This window comes from Mus caroli, chromosome 9 (genome assembly GCF_900094665.2).
Source record: "Mus caroli chromosome 9, CAROLI_EIJ_v1.1, whole genome shotgun sequence".
In the NCBI taxonomy this organism is placed as follows: domain Eukaryota; kingdom Metazoa; phylum Chordata; class Mammalia; order Rodentia; family Muridae; genus Mus; species Mus caroli.
Genome location: NC_034578.1, coordinates 113,946,580 through 113,966,409, shown reverse-complemented (window position 1 = coordinate 113,966,409; position 19,830 = coordinate 113,946,580). Strand labels below are relative to the sequence as shown.

General features: G+C 42.8%; 1 protein-coding gene across 11 annotated transcripts in view; it reads right to left on the bottom strand.

Annotated features, from left to right (window-relative positions):
* The window catches only part of Golga4 (golgin A4), an 80,168-nt gene that overhangs the window by 29,438 nt on the left and 30,900 nt on the right, over positions 1-19,830 (bottom strand). For 8 of the 11 annotated variants that reach the window (XM_029481999.1, XM_029482001.1, XM_029482002.1 and 5 more), the window contains 8 exons: positions 19,233-19,331; positions 18,460-18,604; positions 17,025-17,209; positions 16,642-16,725; positions 14,917-15,064; positions 4,846-5,024; positions 1,882-2,013; positions 238-393 (listed from right to left, as the gene is read on the bottom strand). In XM_029481999.1, coding sequence (XP_029337859.1) covers positions 238-393; positions 1,882-2,013; positions 4,846-5,024; positions 14,917-15,064; positions 16,642-16,725; positions 17,025-17,209; positions 18,460-18,604; positions 19,233-19,331 — 1,128 coding nt within the window. The remainder of the gene's footprint in view (positions 1-237; positions 394-1,881; positions 2,014-4,845; positions 5,025-14,916; positions 15,065-16,641; positions 16,726-17,024; positions 17,210-18,459; positions 18,605-19,232; positions 19,332-19,830) is intronic. The other 3 variants (XM_029482004.1, XM_021171272.2, XM_029482000.1) reach the window with 2 other exon arrangements.

Sequence of the window (19,830 nt, the reverse complement as noted above, 5' to 3'; positions counted from 1 at the left end):
ACAGTCTCACAGACACACACACCCTCAGCTCTGGGACAGTCTCACAGACACACACACCCTCAGCTCTGGGGACAGTCTCACAGACACATACACCCTCAGCTCTGGGGACAGTCTCACAGACACATACACCCTCAGCTCTGGGGACAGTCTCACAGACACATACATCCCCAGCTCTGGGGACAGTCTCCACAGACACACACATCCCCCGCTTGGAGCCCACACAGCACATGAACTTACGGTTCGGTAAGCCTCTGCTTCTTGCCCAAGTTCCTGGAGTTTATTTTCACTCTCTGTAAGGATGGCTTTTTTCTGCAGCTCTAACTCTTCTAAAGCCAAGGATTCTTGCTGCTCTTTTTCTTGGGTGAGCTTCAAATATTCTGATCGACTCTTTTCCTGTGCCAAAAACAATTGATACCACCTCAATCCCACATAAATCCCAAAGCAACGCCTCATCTGCAGAACCCGGGCTCTGAGGGTTCCCAGTGTAGCCAGCTCTGAAAAGTCTCCTTTCTTATACAGTACGACACCCATGGCAAAGGTCACAAGCACTTTTAACATTAAACTAGCACACTAAATGTAATTTCTAGATTACACTCTTAACTTTAGGCATGTGTCTATATACTGTTGCTTAAAGAGCAAGCATTGATGTGGTATTTAGACATACTATATATAGCATGGTGACACACAGGGCTGTACAAAATGATTTCATATTACAGGATAGACTGAAATATGAAATATTTAGATAGAATTATTCACAGTCTTGATTTCAGTATTTTAGGTATATTAATTAATAGAGGAAATTTTCAAGTCTGCTGAATTAAGAAGCTAGATCTCCACGTGTATGTATGCATATATTATCTTTTTTCCCTCCACTTGAAATACAGCTGAATGTGTCAGTTCCCAGAAAGCACTGTGGACGCCAGTGCTTAGACACAGCAGCCCTGTCAGCACCATTGCCAGCTTCCTTTACATTCCACATTGGTCTCTGATCTCCATGCAACTACTTGTATTTTATGCTGAAATAAATATTCTTGTAAGTACCTTAATATTTATAATTTTGTTTTCTGTGGTTTTTTTGTTTTGTTTTGTTTTTGTTTATTTGTTTTTTCCTTGCTTTGAGACAAGGTTTCTCTGTGTAGCACTGACTATCCTGGATCTCACTATGTAGACCAGACTGGCCTTAAAATCAGAGATTCCCCTGCCTCTGCTGAGATCAAAGGCATGCAGCACCACCCCTGGGCAGAGTTTCCAGCACACAATTTTCCTAGCCGTGTGTAAGTGTACTCTAAATCCAAGTGCCTATTTTGCTTCCAGAGATTAGCAAACGTGTTGCCTCAGGCAAGAATCAATAAGGCTGGAGACGCTCAGACAACTTAGACCCAGATAGCATTTCCAATCCTTTTGCATGAAACATGTTTAAAAATCATACATATTATTTTATGGATGATAATTTCATGTACTTTCTTGATAATTTCATCAAAACAACTTTGTGGTAACTCACATAAAAGGTTCTCACAAATGAGGGAAATTACCTTTTGTTTTAAATTTTCAAGTCACATCCTTTTCAGCAAAAGTCTGAATCTTTGCTTTTCTCACTATTATTTTGTTAGTTCAGCAGTTTGTTAGTTCTTTAACTCTATTTTTTAAGCATCATATAAACTCAAAGTTTTGCTCTTTAAACTTCGGTTCAGAATAAATTTTGGGAAGCCAGTATGCTAGGCTCTGAGACAACTGTGCTGTCATCTCACGCACAGACTGATGGAAGCCTGAGCTCATGTGACGAGTACTGAACTAGTGGCCCCCTTGGGTTCCTCCTGTCCTTTTGTGCACCACCTCACCTGAGCCGAGGGCAGCTCTGAGGTGGACCTAGACAGCACTTACGAGAGCTATTCTCATCTGTTCCTGCAGCTCCCTTTCCCGGGCCTCAAGCCTCCTGCTCAGCTCCTGCTCTTTGCTGGCGAGCTCCTCTGCATGCAGCTTCTGAAGTGCAGCAACTTGTTCTTCTGAGTTCTTCTGAAAACAAGCCAAAAGGTAAGTGCAAACTGCCAGAAGAGGCACGTAACTACAGCCAGAAGAGGCACGTACCTCCACAGCTAAGTCACTTTGCTGACTGGTGATTAACCACACTACTAACTTGTTAAGAGGAAACAAGAATCAGCTCCAAAGTCAGAGCAGTTAAATGACCTTTTAGTACAGCATTTTCATAACCTGTACTAAATCCCCAGTGGTTAAGATAAGTAGAGGGGAGGGGAGGAAGACAGGAGACAGGAGACAGGAGGCAGGAGACAGGAGACAGGAGACAGGAGACAGGAGACAGGAGACAGGAGACAGGAGACAGGAGGAAGGCTGCTCTCACAACAGACCCTTCACTATGGTCAAGGTGTGCCAGGCTTTCTAGGAAGGCATTATTTGTTTAAGAGTTATTGGCTTTGTTCTTTCTCAGAAAGGAAAACTCAATTTTGCAAAACTATCAATGTTACCTACATAAATCTAAAAAGTTAATGTAATGAAACACGAAAAGAATGAGGGAGGCCATTGAGACTAAAACTTACATGTTATAAGAGCCAAAAATCAGGATCCACAGAGAGACGGCTCAGTGGTTAGGAATACCCCATCACCACTACCAAAACAAACAGTGGGGAAGGAGTGGCAGGCAGGGAGCAGCTCCTCAGACACAGTGATGATATGACAGTACAGCCGTACACTGTAGCAGTCAAGGGGGGGGGGGGGGACACCTGCCGGCATCTTACACATTTACTGTATAATAGTGATAACGACATGTCAAGGGACAGAGGCTATACTGTTAAATACTATTAAATTAGGGTGTGAAAGCAGTCCCCTGGCAAAAAACTAAGTTGAATTTCAATCTTATTCCTCACACCAAATAAAATCCAATCAGAGCAAGGGCGTAACCTTGCGCAAAGGAGGCATCCTACAGGCCTAGAGCAGCAGTGACCACAGAGCACGCTGATTCACGGCTGTAACCCGGGGTGGGAGGCTGACGCAGGGCAGGCACTTAGGGGCTGGCTTAGCCTACATGGTGATTCCCGCCTCAAAACCCAAATGAAAACACATAAAGGACAAAAGAAAAACCAGTGTCTCAGAATTGAGCATGTATGTGTTTTAGTTTTGTAATAGCTAAGACTGAGCCCAGTCTTGCAAACACTAGGCATGTGCCCTGGCATGAGCTCACAGCCACAGTCCCACAGGTGTGTTAAAACCTCTGAGGTGCTCAGCGCTTTATGGCACGTGCAGCCAAACTTACAACCTGAGTTTGAGCCCCGGCGTCCATGTAGTGTAAGAGAACCAATTCCATCACTACATCCTCTATAGCACACATGTACATAAACACTAAATAAATAAATGTAATTAAAATTAAATAGAACAAAATCCAGGAAGCAGTTAATGAATAAAACTGGTAACCTTAAATACCAAGAAAGAAAACTTTCTTCTCTACAGAAAAAAGAGTATTTGAGTAAGTTCCTCCTATCTAAAAGGCTAGCTCCCACTATCAGGAAAAAGTTTCTACAATAAAAAGAATTTGGGCCAAAGCTGTGTATATCCAGCAACACAAATGAGGAATCACTAAATGAGTAGAATGGAGACGTAGTTAAGGAAAGCATGGAATGACGGGAAGAGCTGGAGTGGGAACAGGGGTCAGGCGCCATCATTCATTAATTCATTCATTGCCTGTACTCTTGGTAGTAAGACTGGAAACCTATGGGATTTTGAAAATTACTTATTGTGTATCTGTGTGCTCTGTGTGTGTAGTGCTTGCACGTGAGTGTGGGTATGGCTACCCCCCCCACACACACACACAGATATATATCCAGTAACAGGTCATAATTGATACTTTCCTACATGTTTATAGTCCCATAGAAGGAAGTAAATGTGTAAACTTATTTAATTTCCCCCTCTGTACACTTATGTTCAATAAGGATATTGCATGGCACTGGGAGTCTTCCTCTCATCCTACAAGTTACTGCACTGAACCTTGAAGTCTGCAGGTTACAGCCAGGCTGGCCGGCCAGCTCTCAGGGTCTCCCAATCTACAACCACGCCCAGCTCCTCCCTCCAGTGCTGGGGACTCAAACTCAGGCCCTCATGCTTGCAGAGCAGGCACGCTCACCTACTGACCTTCACAACAGCCCCAAATGTCTTCATCAAAGGCACTGTACAGGCCTGTGAGAGGTCTTAGCAGGTAAAACCCTGCTCACAGCTTGATGACCTGGGTTCAATCTGTGGAGCCCACACAGTGATGGAGAGAACCAACTCTCATGTGTACTGAGCTCCACACACATGCTGTGGGACTTTCTTATACACATATACAAATACAGAAAAATTTTAAGTTCTCAAAAGACAACTTTTTATACAAATTAAAAATTTTAAAAACATTGTATTTTTAAGTGTAACCAGAGAATTGATAACTATCCTTTAAGGGTCTGAGAATGTAGCTCAGTGGTAAAACAAGTGTTTGCTATATGTGAAGTCAAATATTTGATCCCTACCAGTACCTGAAAACCAAATAAATGAGTAATTATCCTTTGAAACCTTTAAATACCCAACCTGGGTCGCGTACTCCCAAGTTGGAGAAGCCTTCTTGACTGAGTTCTGAGGGTGCACTGAAGCAGGTAAGCACCTACCTCAGGAGCCTCAGGTCAGCGAGCCAATGAGAAGCACAGGAACTGGAGAGGGGCAAGGTCGTCTAAGTGTCTAAGACAGTCTCTGCCAAGGTGCTTGAACTTCATCAAATGCTCAGGTTCTACAATACGAGCTGACTCTCTCTTACAAAGACGTGGGGAACGAACATCGGACCGCAGCCATGCTGATCAAAGCTGTCCTTACCTTTACCATGCTGGCAGCCTCCTGCCTCACCCGACTCAGCTCATGCTGAAGGCGGAGGCGCTCCTCCTCGCTCGCTCTCTCAACAGCCTTCATCTGTTCATCCATCTCCACCTTCATTCTTCTCTGTGCATCTTCAGTTTTTTGGGCTGTACTCAAGGCTTTTTCAAGTTCCTCAAAAGCTGCAATGAAAAGAGCAGAAAACAAGTATCTCAGGAGCTCCTCTCCATGAGCTCCCTGTCTTACAGTGAGTCTACAGGCTCTAAGAGCAGCTGCAGCAGCAGCAGCAGCAGCAGCAGCAGCACAGGCTAGAAGATGCAGCACTGCTCTACACCAAGGGACACCTCTAAGCTGTGCACCAGAGCCTTAAGGAAGTGTCCTGTCACTGAAATCAATTTTGTTGCTGAATTCTAAAGAAGAATTTAAGGATGCTTAACAAGCCTAAGTTTAGAACTTTGAAAATTATATATTAAATCACTAACATTTCCCTGCTCTGCCCACCAAGGGTCCTATGGCTAACAGACTCAAGAACCAGGCCAGGCTACCACTTGTGCATTGCGCAACTTCAACCACACTGTTACATCTATAGTACTCAGGCTCTCTGTCATCAGATCAGATAATGCCATCGGGTACTCACTAGGACTCTCTTTTTCTTTTTTGTTTTTTGAGTCAGGGTCTCACTATGTAGCCCGGCTGGATTCCAACTTGCAATCCTCCTGCATCCTCTTCCTGAGTGCTGGGGTTTCAGGCATGTGCCACTATGCCTGGCTCACTAGGACATTTTTAAGAACGGAAAAACAGTTCTTTGGAAAATCTTATTTTCAGGCATTTTAATCATAATATAAAAGAGTATGGGGCTTTGTTTCTTTTTTTAAAACATTTAATGGGTGGTAAGTACTTAATCACATACTTAGACAATTCCTCTGAAATGAAACCTACTATTGTTTAAGTTTAAAAAGAGCTGTTTTCAGCTAACTAGAAAGGAAACCACCTAACTCAGTGGCATATAAACAGGTACTACCGACAGCTAACAGGTAAGGGCCACCCAGGTCCTGTAGTCATAACCTCCTTTAAGTCTCTAAGGTAGAAAAACCTCATTCATCCAGCATTCCGACCAAGTCAGACACAATGGGTTACTTGGTACTAAAGTGTGTGCTCATGTGAGCCTATGGATGCATGTGTGCACTCCATATGCATGTGTGTATGTGAAGATCCATATACACATTATGAATGAATACCCTGTGAAAATCCGATTGCTATTGCCCTCCTAGATTATTTCCTTTAACCCTTATAGAAGCCCTGAGACTTCCTATTGTACACTCAGTGGTCAAGAAGTGTTGACAATTCCATCAAGAGACAGTCCACAGGGAACACTTCACCAACAAATACAATGTATCTTGTACAACAAAGTTGGTTAAGAACTTTGGGTGCTTAATCGGCATTTTAGTAAAAAGGCCTTTTGCTAATCCCACACTAGCTTCAGACAATGGTTTAGGCACAGGAACTATACCTGAGAACAAACACTTATTCTAAAGCAATTTTTTTGTTATTTCGAGACAGGGTTTCTCTGTGTAGCCCCTGGCTGTCCTGGAACTTGTTCTGTAGTTCGGGCTGTCCTTGAACTCAGAGATCCACCTGCCCCTGCCTCTGCCTCCTGAGTGCTGGTATTAAAGGTAGCAAGCACCACTATGGTCTCAGTTTAACTTTACACTTGCCTATAAATACCAGAATAATTCTTTAAGACATCAAGGTACTAAAAAGTAAAATATCTAAGAAAAACACTATCTTTGCTTTTTGTAGCTCTGTTTTTACTATAAATTCTGGTGTCAGACACACAGCAACAGTGAGCTATTGCTACTACTAAAACATTAGTCTCCTCACTTAAAACCTGGCCTGAGTGTGGGAGACGATTCAAGAGTGCTCACTGCTCACTTTGTGTTGAAGACTTAAAACTGAGAAAGTGGGAATTGGAACGGGAATGGTCCCTAGCACTCCAAAGTCACCAGTACACTCTCATTGTCCCACAGGGATCCGCCCATCAACCTTCCAGTCTACACCACAGAAATCTCTTATGCTAACTCTTTAGAACCTGAACATGGCTTTGACATTCGTTCAGAATCTAGAAGAAATGATAAAGGGAGAGTAGATTTGCATCCACAGTGTTTTCACTTAAATTACTCCCTGATATGGCAGAGAATGAAATAATTTCACAGCTAGAAATAATTTTTTGTAATCTTTTAACCTAATATCCTCAATTAAATGCAATAATTTGAGCACCCCCAATCTACACATGAGATGGTAAATCAACTTTAACATACAGGCTCAATGGGAGAACCTCAAATTGGAAAAATACCCTTGCTTTGCAATAGTGCCCAAGCTCAGTTGAGTAGAAATCTCTCTCATAGCCAGGATTTCTGAACTTGTCGACTATAAGAGGCTTTCAGGTCTCAGAAAGATGGACCGTGTTACGTGCTGACAGACATAAAACTCACTGTCTGCTATCTACTCCCTACTGTAAAGAAATATTAAGTACTCTTCCCAAAGCATTAAAACAAATCCAAATATCCACATATCCTAAACAGATGAGACACACTCACACCTACTGCAGACTCTACACTACAGCGCAATGAAAACTATTTTCTCACAGGAATTCTGCTTCTAACAGTGAACCCCACGTCAGTGTTTACACAGGAGGCAGAGAGAGTGCACGCACTGAGGAACCAGATGTTATGTGTGACTCTGCAAACAGCATGCACAATAAAGTGGTAGCCATGGCCTACAGTAATGTACACGGGAGTTCCCAAGTGACAGCACTGCAGAAGCACGTTTTGAAGTGCTACGTCATTCATTTGTTAGTTACAACAAAGGACAAGTGAGCAGACAGAAAGCGAACATCAGCCCCAGCCGACCCTGAGTAGTCTTCACTAGCATGCAGCAGTGCAGAAAACCAGTCAAGGCACACACTGGACAGGAAGGCTAAGCACCAAGGGCCGAAGTGTTGGAAACACACACTGTGTTCTTCCAAAGCAAAATTCAATGTACCTCAGGCAATTCTTATTTTTAAAAAGGAAAGGAAAATATAACATTCTGAATATACTTTCAAAACTCTGCAGGCAAAGGTGTAACCAACTAAGTGTGTATAACCCTCTGTGAGCTAAACAAAGTGCTGGGCTGTGATCTAAGTGCAAGCTCTTCACTTTCCACTTCAGATGAGGCCCATCCTGCCTATGAGATTCTAAAAGAGCCTCGGCAGCAGCAGGACTGGCAATCTCGAGCTCAACAATCCCACCACTTCCCACATTCTCACAGGATGTTTGCCACATGCCACACACACACAATGTAAGTTAGAGAGTGATATACAGTTAATACTTCACAAACACAGCCGAACCAGTAAGTAGACAAAGGAAATTTAAAAAAAAAAAAGAATCCTCAGAGAACCCAGCGTTTTCTACCACCTTCCCTGCTCGCTCATGGGAACACTGTACTCAGCTGGCTGTAACTCCAGAGCCCCAGAGTGAGGCAGTTATGCTCCCACCCTAGAGAGCACTCCACAGAAGGCTCACAGGACCAGGTCTTCCATCTCAGGGAATAAACAGGCCAACCTCCACATTAACTGTTCACCCTAAGACACTGGGTAACCACTTTAAAATGAGTAGGCTAGGCCTATGTCTTTATTCCTGGGGAGAAAGCTGACAAAAAACCTGCCGAAACACAAGATTCGTTAGGCGATAGAACAAACTACTACAAAGTGAATGAAATGCAAATCAATACTAAAACAACAAAGACTTGCATTAGTACCACCCAATCAACAGATGTACTCTACAAATAGCCAAGCAGTGTGTTTCCAGGAGCGAGACCCTTCAGAGGACCGGGACAGGGAGGGGGTGCTTTCCTTTCCACACGACTACCCATATGAAGCAGGCTTTCTTCATGTATTACATGTCAACTGGCTGGATGCAGACAAAAGGGGCACAAAAATCCACTTGTGCTCCATCATGCCAAGTAACACAATAAACAAATACACACTAGATTTTTTTTGAAAAGTAGTTACATTTCATAAAAGCCTATGCTAACATGTGACAGGCTAACATGTGACAGGCATATGTTTTTATTTTGAAAATAAGTGAAAGGCTGGAGAGATGGCTCAGCAGTTAAGAGCATTGACTGCTCTTCCAGAGGTCCTGAGTTCAATCCCAGTAACCACATGGTGGCTCACAACCATCTGTAATGAGATCTGATGCCCTCTTCTGGTGTGTCTGAAGACAGCTACAGTGTACTCATATACATAAAATAAATAAATCTGAAAGGAAGGAAGAAGGAAGGGAAGGGAAAACTTTAAAACATTTTCAGTTTGAATTACTTACTACAGTGGACCTGGAACTGCCCTGAGTTTTAAGTGTGTGACAAGGTCCCTATCCAAGATTAAAAAGCTCTACAGTTTATGTGAATGGAAAGAAAGCACTACCACTTTTGGCATACATACTCAATGTATGCAATACATACATACTCAATGTAGTCAATGCTCACATGTGAACCAGGGCTTTCACAAGTGCAAGAGACCATGCATCTCCAATTCAAAGTGACTTCTTAAGCCACTCCCCAAAGCATATAATTAGGCTCCTCTGACTTTAACACACCTGCAGACCTATCCAATATGTCGGGGTGTTTTAAACATCAAACGCCTTTAAAGTCTCTAGCCTTGAAAACTATCACATCAAGCAAAGCAAAGCCACCTTAACTGACTGGTCAGGAAGCTGTTCTTCCAGATGCTGAAGCTTGCCAGCAACAATGACTGTGCTTTGAGCATAAACCCAGTCACAGTCCATTTAAACAATACATCTTCCTAGCAGATATTCACTGAGTATTAAATATAAATACATTACTTCCAAACAGCATAAATCTACTTCAACTCAAGACTTTTTATTTTTTTATTTTTTGCCTGAGAAACATGGAATTTTCTTTTAAAGGCTCATTCTACTAAGTACCCATGATAAGAAAAAACAGAAAAGGAAGCCAGCCTTACCCCAGTCCTGTTCATACAAGGCTTGGGAAAGGCACCGGGATTCACTTATTGGCATGTGTGGATGCACAAAAATAAGATGTTCAGTGAGACTTGAGATTCAAGGAAACTGTTACATACACATCAGCAGCTAACACAGCATTAAACACACAGGTGGTTTTGTCTTGTCTATGCACAAATCGGGCATGTTCAGTATATAGCCTTATTTCAAATGTTTGCCCAGACTTCAAGTGCACATGTTCTTCTGTTGGGTTTATCAGGCTGGACCATACAAAAGAAAATATAACTCGGCAGTAACAAAGCACAGAATCTCATGACTTAACCCAAGTTTTTACATGCAGCCAATCATTTAAAAAACACATAAATTCAGCAAAGATGGGGTGTAGAAAAACAAAACAAGGCTTATGAAAGTTAGTGCACTCTGAGAAACCTCCTAGTCCATGTGAAATATTCTACACACTTACATAATTATAAGAGTGTGTGTGTGTGTGTGTGTGCAGGCTTGTGTATATTCATGTAGAGGGCAGAGATTAATCTCAGGTTTTGTTCCTCAGAAACCATCCGACTTGCTTTTTTGAAACAGGTTCTCTAACACTGGCCAGGAGCCCATCAAGCAGGTTGACATCTGCCTGCTCCCACCTCTCCAGCACTGGGATTAACAAACTACATGTCAGCTTCTACAGGTGCTAGGGACCGGAACTTCTCCCATCCTCCTGCGCAAGCACATCACAACTTGAGCTCTCTCCTTTACTTGGGGAGAAACTTAACGCTGTGACTCATGATTTCTCTTTAGCTATAGCTATATTTGAATCACCTAACAGTAACTAATAAAAAAAAAAGACTAAAGCCTTATAGATAAAAATGATGTGAGAGAAGAAAAAAAATCAAAGGTTAAAACTAATCTGTATTGGAGAACTGTTACAGTGTTTCCAAGAGTAAAGGTTTAAAAATAGGTTAAAAGCTACTAGTTATCAACAGAGGAATGGTTACGAAGGAAATGATGTGTATTCAATATGACACAAACCATTCAATCATGTTAGTACCTTGGCATTATATATAAGAATTCCTAACATAGTGCTAAATGGTGGCATAAAAACATACAAAGTTAAATACACAATACTACTGGAATATAAGACTATGGATTACATAAAGCCTAAACGCGATACACTCAAACAACGGTACACTTCTATTTCACCACTCATCTGAACTGACACCAAAAAGTATGAAAGCAGAAATCAACAGTTGCTGCCCAGGGCTTCTAACAAGGGTATTCTCTTTAGCTGTTAAAATGAATCATCTTCAACAAAGCAAGAGTGCTGTAGTGAGAGACTTCAGAACCGCACCCGCCCTTCCCAGGAGGCTGTTCAAGTGTGAGACGTAGACTGTAGTGTCCTGATGGAAGCACATCATTACACTCAGGCCTTAGTAATTTTTACATGTGTGTGCGCGGTGTGTGTGCATGTGTGCTCATGTATTTGAGCACATGTAGGCATGTGTAAACATGTACACATTTGTGTTGAAGCCTGAAGATGGCCTCACATGTTCCTCCATTCCTATCCACTCTATTTACTGAGGCAGGTTCTTACTGAGCCTAGGGTTTCTAACTGCAGCCAGTCCAGCTAGCCCGCTTACCCCTGGGTCTCCTCTCTGTCTCCTCAACACCAGGATTACAGGCTCTGGCCACGCATGCCTGGCTTTTGCATGGGTTCTCGGGGATTGGAGCTGTGCTTCTCAGCTTTCTGGGGCAAGAGCTTTACTTACTCAGCATGTCCCTAGCTATGCCTTAGCATAGATAAATCAGAGACTGACGTGGACTTTGTCCTACACCACGTGGCAGCATTAGTTTACAGATTAGGAACAGTGGCAGCATTAGTTTACTGATTAGGAACAGTGCGGTACACCTGAGTCTCAAGAAAAACAACTCAGAATGTGCTCTAGTCAGTGCTAACTAAGGCCCAGAAAGAAGGAGTCAACTATCTATCAACAGTTACCTATCAACAGTCCCATGTCCAGAGATACTATCCCAATCCAAGTCTTTACAGTCGAAAATGCATCCAGACAGTTTCTTTGGTAACAATTTTATGTAGATATATCTGCTTCTCAAATCCCAATAGCCAGCTGTAAGGATAGTACTGCTTCCTTTTATGTCCAAGGACAGAAGACAGATGTCTAAGAAAGCAACTGAATTCTACAAAACCCAGATAATGTTTACAGATTGCTTATGGACGCTTGGATTGTTGACCACTGACTGTCTCCCATACTAGGCACTCATCTAGAGTTTTCCTTTGATTATTTTCTGTGCTTTACATTTGTGACTAAAAACCAATTTCTGTTGGATTGTTCTTCTCAACTAAGACCACCAGCTAGGGTACAGCTGGTCTGCAGAACTAGTTTCCATTACAGATTTAGTTCATCGGTGTAGAACCAGTCTTCCTACCATGGCACTCAAGAGTTAGTACTGCAAATGAAAACATATGCAACTAACTATGTTGTCTGGGTGTTTTCCAAAATCAATGTGCCCATTAAATAATTTAAGTCTCAGTTCTCTCCTTCACTATTTATTAACTTAATAATTTAAGTCTCGCCGGGCGTGGTGGCGCACGCCTTTAATCCCAGCACTCGGGAGGCAGAGGCAGGCGGATTTCTGAGTTCGAGGCCAGCCTGGTCTACAAAGTGAGTTCCAGGACAGCCAGGGCTACACAGAGAAACCCTGTCTCGAAAAACCAAAAAAAATAAATAAATAAATAAATAATTTAAGTCTCAGTTCTCTCCTTCACTATTTATTAACTTAATAATTTAATTTAATAATTTAAGTCTCAGCTCTCTCCTTCACTATTCATTAACGTGTACTCTTCTGATACTGACGCACTGCTGTGTACTGTGGCCACACACTAGCTCCTGTGCACTGTAGCTACACACTGGGCATCAGTGCATTGTGGCTAGTTTATATGTGCACGCACACACACACACTGGTTGCTAGGGACTGAGACTGCACTGAGGCTGCTCTGCACTGAGGCTGCTCTGGCTTCTGTGCACTATGGCCACACACAGGAGACCACACACTGAGACCGCACACTGGGCTCCTGTGCACTCAGACGGCACACTGGGCTCCTGTGCGCTGAAAGCAAACCTGTCTGCAGTAGCTCACTTTGCTTGTCTGTCAGGAACTTAGATTCTCCCTGACAGGAAATTTTCTTAGGTTTAATGAGAACAAGTTCAACTAAAATCTCCAAATCACTTCATTAAACAATGCAATAGAGACAGCCATGCATCTCCAAGTACAGATGTTATTAACCAAGTATTTCTCATAACGTGGCTCCATTTCCCTGTTGGTACCTTACAATAGGTTTTCTAAGATCATTTCTCAAAAATGCGTCCTAGGAATCAAATCCTTATCAACTCAAAGGCCACTGTAAAACTTCATCCCCTCTCCCTGACTTGATGAAACATCTGTTGTACTTCCCCTAAAGCTTAATACTCACAGCTCCTGTGACATCCTAGGCTAACTTCTTTCCTCTCATTTATTTCTATCAGTCAAACTCAGGACCTCTCAACCTATACTCTGAAGCCACAATGTTCAAGTTAAATTCTGACCACACATTTACTTTCTGTGCATAAATGGAGACAAATTACTTAAAGTATAGCCTTAGGTTCTCCTAGTTGTAAATGAGAATAGGAATGGTCCTGTTTGACAGAATATAAGGATTAAATGGGACTAAAAGAGCAACAGTATCAACAGAGCCTTGCTATGAGACCGCAAGGACTGCTGGGAAGGACTGCCAGCCACAGCAGGACTAACACACACCAGCAGCAATAAACACTAGAGCAACTCTGGCCTCAGCACAAAAACTATGGCCACCTATGTCAGCCTCTCTGCAAGCTTAACCACAGGCTAATGATTCTTACAAGGTACTCCCCTGTCTTAGCTCTCCACATGCCTACAAGACATGGGAAAGCCCATGGCTAATTCAAATTCAAAAAATCTTAAACAAACCTTCTAGGATCAACCCCCAAGTTCCCAATTCAGAGCCCCTTACCACTACCCACTACTCTCTCTATTAAAATGTGTGGCCATCTTAGATTCTGACTTCCCTTCTGCTCCTCTCCCAAGCCACCAACCTAGGCAGCCAGTGTGTCCTGTTCCTCAAACCTGGATTTCCTGCTTCTGCATCCAACTTCATTTCCTCTCCACATAAGACACGAGCTCCCGTCACACTGTGCTCACCTACTGCTTGCTACTGCCCTACATGCACAAGCGTAAATGCAGCTATTCACATGGTAAGAAGTCAATAGCCAGCGCCTTCAAAATCCAACGCATTATCCACGTCAGCAAGCATCATTTCTAGCTGACTCCCACCACATCCTCTGCCTGGTCATAGTCCTGCAGTGACTGACATATCTACAACCTCGCCTCTCTTTATTTAATTCCACTGTGCAGCTCATTAACTGAGGCTTCCTGACCTGTTCCTGACCTGCTTACTTTCCTTTCCCTTCCAACAGCCTTTCTTAGCACAACTCAGGACAGAGCGTAATGACTACAACTCTGGCCTGTATTCTAGTCAATTGGCACGCTTAATACCAAACTGTTTGCTGATACCACTGGAAGCAGATATATACTTTACGTTTTCTGTTCACCCTCTATCACCTGTAAGGAAGCGGTTATTTTAAATAAGCCCCAAGCTATAACAACTTGTAAATTCCTGAAACCTAAATTATAATACTCTAAGACAGAGGTCAGCAAACATTTTCTGTAATAATTAGATACTAATACTTCATGTATGGTCTCTATCACATTTTCTTCTACCTGTTACAAGTATGTATGTGAGTGTATGTGTGTATGTACGTATGTGCGTACATGCATGCGTGCGTGCGTGAGTGTGTTCATCTCTCTTAGCTTGAAGGCTGTGGCTTGCCTTAGTCCCATGGAGGCTTTCTCCAAACAGCACTTTCTCATCAGCAGTCCCTGTGGTTAAGCATCTATATCAACAACTAACTCACTTGTTAAAATGCTCTGACTCTCGGTTGATATCAAATACAAACCCCTGAGTTCTTACCAGCTCTTTCAGACTTTTCTTTCTGTTCCCGCAGTTCCTCTCCCTGGGTAGTCATCTGTTTGATATGACTACGAAGCTGAGCGATTTCATCTTCTTTCAGTTCCAGGGTCTCAAGCATTTGCCGCTTCGTCTCTGTTATTACCATCCCCTGAACAGAAGTGCAGACTCTAAACCATTTGCATAACAAAACTGCATCACCAACACACAGAACAGCTCAAATGGTGTGGGCAGCAGAACAAACATCTCTTACTAAGGACAATGGAAGACTCTTTAGTATCTCACACACTGAAGTCAGTCTTCACTCTACCTCAGCAGACCAGGGTGTGTCAATATTTTAATAGTAAGTTTAGTCCCTTAAGCATCAGAACAAGCTTCAGGTATAAGATTTATTGTACAATCTTACATAGATGTATGGTAATTTCCATCTTAGTAAATAGTAACAAACAACACTAGCCTCTGAATGTAACTGGCGACCAGAATAAGCCACAGTTAGCATCCGCATTTTCACACATAAATACTCCCAGACGCTATGTAGGGTAGTCGCTACCAGAGCTGTGGGCCACAGCTAGAGCCCAGCTGTGCCTAGTTCTTCTTTTCTCATGTGCCTTCCTCTGCTCCATCACTATCCCTAACTGCTGTAAGTAAAGACCTGCCACCCCTCCACGTTTCCAGAGGTTCCTCTCCTCTCAGTGGAGAATCCACATAGAAATGAAGGAAATGTGTGGAAAATCATCGAATCACCACAGACAAAAACAAACCTGTGTAGTTGAGCTAGTGTCTCTAAAATGCTCAGCCCTCCCTCACCAGCAGGGTCGGCTGACCTGCTCTGGGGTGTGACTACTGCACAGTCAGTGTTAATATTAACAGTGAGGAAGTGCAGCATAATTAAGAAAATGTAAAACATGGTGGTAGGTCTCCATTGTCTCCAAAACTCACATCACAAAGGAGAGAAAATGTCAGAAAGGAAGGACAGATAACCCTATACATTAAAAGAAATCTTAATCATATTAATCACAATGAAAGAATTTATCTGGTACATAATAAGTTGGCAGATGGTATCATGAATTACTGTTAAACTGCTAGGCGTGATCATTAGGTGGTTGTACTTTTTTGAAAATAAAGGGTACTTTGTTTCAAAGCTAGGTGAAAATACTACATTCATCAACCAAGATGTGAAATGAACACATTTTGTATTACAAAAGGGCCGAGGGCTTGGGGTCAAGCAGGACAGAGCTGTTCATCCAGCTGTGAATCTCGAAGCTGCCTGCTAGGTGCTGGCTGCTCTCTGTCTCAGCCCTTCCTGCATCCTCGAGTCTCCTAGGCATCCTAGATCCACATGTGCAGTCCTATGCTAACATACACATTACCCCTTCTTTACGTTTCAGGCAATGATCAATCTACTTCTATATTGTATAAACTAAAACCCTGAAACCATTCACACGCAGCTGTCTTAACCGTAGTAGTGTAACTTGCTCTGAGAGACGGGTATGGGCCGTGAGCACCTTTCCTGCTGTGTCTATGGCAGAGCACTAACTGATATTAAAGAGCCAGAGAACCAGGCTTACTAATGCTAATACTGCACAAACCTAGAAATTAAAAATAGTTTTCATGAAAGCAGCTATGAAAATCTGAAAAGCTGGTGTATATGTAAATGCTTCTAACTGCTTTCAAAGCAAATTCAGGGGCCCCTGACAAATTTCATTATCATACATTTGGGAGTTTTACCTTATCTTGTTCAAGCTGTTCAATTAAGTTCTTTGCATCACGCAACTGAGTGATTAGTTTAGTCTTCTCAGCCATATGAAGCTCCTAAAAAAGTTTTAGAAATTCATTTCCATCTCTAATAACGCTTCACCTCCTATGAGAACTCAACGCAGCTTATCTAATCTAAACAGCCCTTATGGTGTAATGAGGAATACACAGGAAATCTCAAATGTATGGTAAATGCTATAAGACCCAGAGCACTTGGGTGCTCACACCAGGACACCCTCTCCACCATGCCTACGGACAGGAGGATGAAGGCAGCTTCCCAGAGGAAGCACAGGCCACGTGCAAGCCTGCTGATCTGGCTTCACACACTCACAGAGCAGAGGTCAGTTGTCTCTTACCTTCATCTTTTCCAGCTCCTGCAGCCTTTCATCCAACTGTTCCTGCAGTGCCTCCTTCTCGCTCAGCAGCAGTGCACACTGCTCCTTGTGGGACCCAATTGTCTCCTTACAGCGCTGAAGCAGATTCTCCTGACGTTTCACTCTTTGCTGGAGCATTTCCAGGGTTTTAGCGGAAGTCCCACCTCCTACAAGGTAAAGCAGCATCAGCATCAGCAGGGCAGTCACGAAACACACAAGCGAGGAGACACATGAGATGGCCTAGAGGGCTAAGGACCCACGGGCTGCTGAGGTCCTCTGACCTCCACATGCACACCAACACTGAGGAGATGAGCTTATAAAAAAGCCTAAGGGTTACAAGGAACTCTGATAACAGTGACATCTTTTTAGGGGATGAGGAGGGCAGGGATCTGGAGAGCTGTGCTGTCTTCTGCAAGCTCAACACACACTCTACCACTGAGCTACAGCCTAGTCCCTGCACAGCCTTCTTCTACACTGAGAAGGAACACCCCCATATGCAAGTGGGATTCTTCAAAATACTCTTGGTTACTGTGTGATGCTTAGATGAAGAATCAAGTATAAAATGAACTCCTTACCCTGGAATGGCACAGACACTGCCATTAACTGGATCTAGCCTACTTAAAAGTCAAAACTGAGGGGAGGGGGACCACCCCAAGCCCTGATAAGTTCCATCCCAAAAGTACTGAGTGCTCTTTCTAGTCTACTCTCCTCCTGAAAGGAGTTCCGGTTACTATAGGCTTTACCGCCTACGTTTGAGTCCGTCCTCATACCTACTACAGGAACTGCAGTCCCTTGTAGGCTCACCACTCAGATGGCCAGCTGATCACAACTTATTTTGCCTCTAACGGAACCAAAGTCTACTGTGAGTCTCTTGGTAAGACAGCAAAGACATAAGGCCGATGTGGACACAAACCTGTAAGCCTGGTCTTGGAAGGCTAAGGCTGAAAATAAAAATCACAACTTGAGCAATACAGGTTACATAATGAGACCCTGTCTCAAAAAAACCAAAATAGTATGACATCATTTATATACTTCAATTATTTTAAAATGTTTGCTCTCCTTAAAGTTTATGCAATTTTCAAGTCTCAAATCAATTGCCTTTTTTCTGAATATAAATCAATAAATCGGTTGGTTTTTTTATTTGCTGGTTGGTTTTTCCAAGACAAGGTTTCTCTGTATAGCTCTGGCTGTCCTAGAACTCACAGTGCAGACCAGGCTGGCATCAAACTCAGAGATTCTCCTGTCTCTGCCTCCCAAGTGCTGGGATTAAAGGCAAGCACTAACACTGCCTAGCTAAAAAGTCAATTTAAAAACAAACAAATTGAATCGGTGAAGAAATGCTAGGGTCTGTTCTTTCAGCCTGAATGCTCGACACTGTCATCTCATGTTTGAACTATGCTCTGACACAGGAGCTTACCCACTGGCTCCCCGACGCCCTCCATCTTCTCCTCCATCCTCTCCGTGTCACCGTGCACTTCTGCCTGGAGCTCCCCCGGAGGGAGGGGTTTGGTAGCATCAACATTCATTGGGCCATTCTGTAATCGCTGCTTTAGAAGAGAAACCTGAAAGAAAGAAAGAAAGAAAGAAAGAAAGAAAGAAAGAAAGAAAGAAAGAAAGAAAGAAAGAAAGAAAGAAAGAAAGAAAGAGAAATTCATTACTAGGGGAAAAAAAGTACAACAGAAATATTTTCTTTAAATTTTGTAAGAAATAGGGTGAAGCCAGGCGGAGCTGCAAACCTTTAATCCCAGCACTTGGGAGCAGAAGCAGGCGGATCCCTAATTTCAAGTCCAGCCTGGTCTACATAGCAAAATCCAGAACAGCCAAGGATACACAGAGAAAGTATCTCAAAAAACAAAACAAAAACCAGAGGGGAAGAAGAGGGAAGGAGGGAGGGAGGGAGGGAGGAAGGGGAGGGAAGGGGGAGGGGGAGAGGGGAGGGGGAGGGAGAACTATATGTTCGCTACAGTGAAGAAGAGAGCAGACTTGCAGTGCAGCTGTTTGCTGCATGTGCCATTACATTAGTGGCACTGCCACAATCAGTCAAAAGGTACAATAAACAAAATATGCTGTTAAAATGAAAGAAAGACAGAGTTTTAAATCAAGTTTTTTTTTTCTCTTGACATTTGAAACTCTTCAGCTATCGGACTATCACTTTATCAAAGGCTTCCATGTTCTGACCCATTCTTTTACCTGAGTCTGGAGAACACTGATATACTGATCTTTCTCCTCCAAACATGCATCAAACTCGTCCTGAAGATGTTTCTTTGCTTGCTGGTCCATTTGCAGCTCCTATAGCATAAAAGGTATCACAGGTAATTTTCTATATAAAACAACAGACACAACAAGTTTACAACATCATCATTTCAGATTTGACTCACTCTTAAGATAAAAGTACAGAATACTTAGAGAATCCTCAATGGTTAAGACATTAACATTTAAAACCTTAACATCAATAATTTTGTTCCTTAAACAATATAAGGGTCTCCAATGAGAACGTCTTCTTAAAGAACTGCAATGGTAGACAATAGTGATGTACAAAGGAAATGGAGCTTAAGATGAAAGCCTTCAACTGAGCTGTAACGGGACAAACGGCACCAGCAGCGTCACCATGTCACCATACACGCTGAGTCACCAGCTCTCCCAACCTACCTGCTGACACCAAGTAAGAGACGCCCAGTTCCTGAAGTGCAAATGTCACTTCTTAAAGGACCCTCGAAACTCCACCCACCTCGACTGCCCACTCTCTGAATGCAGGCAAGGCTGCCCCCCAACGACAAGTGTATCTAAT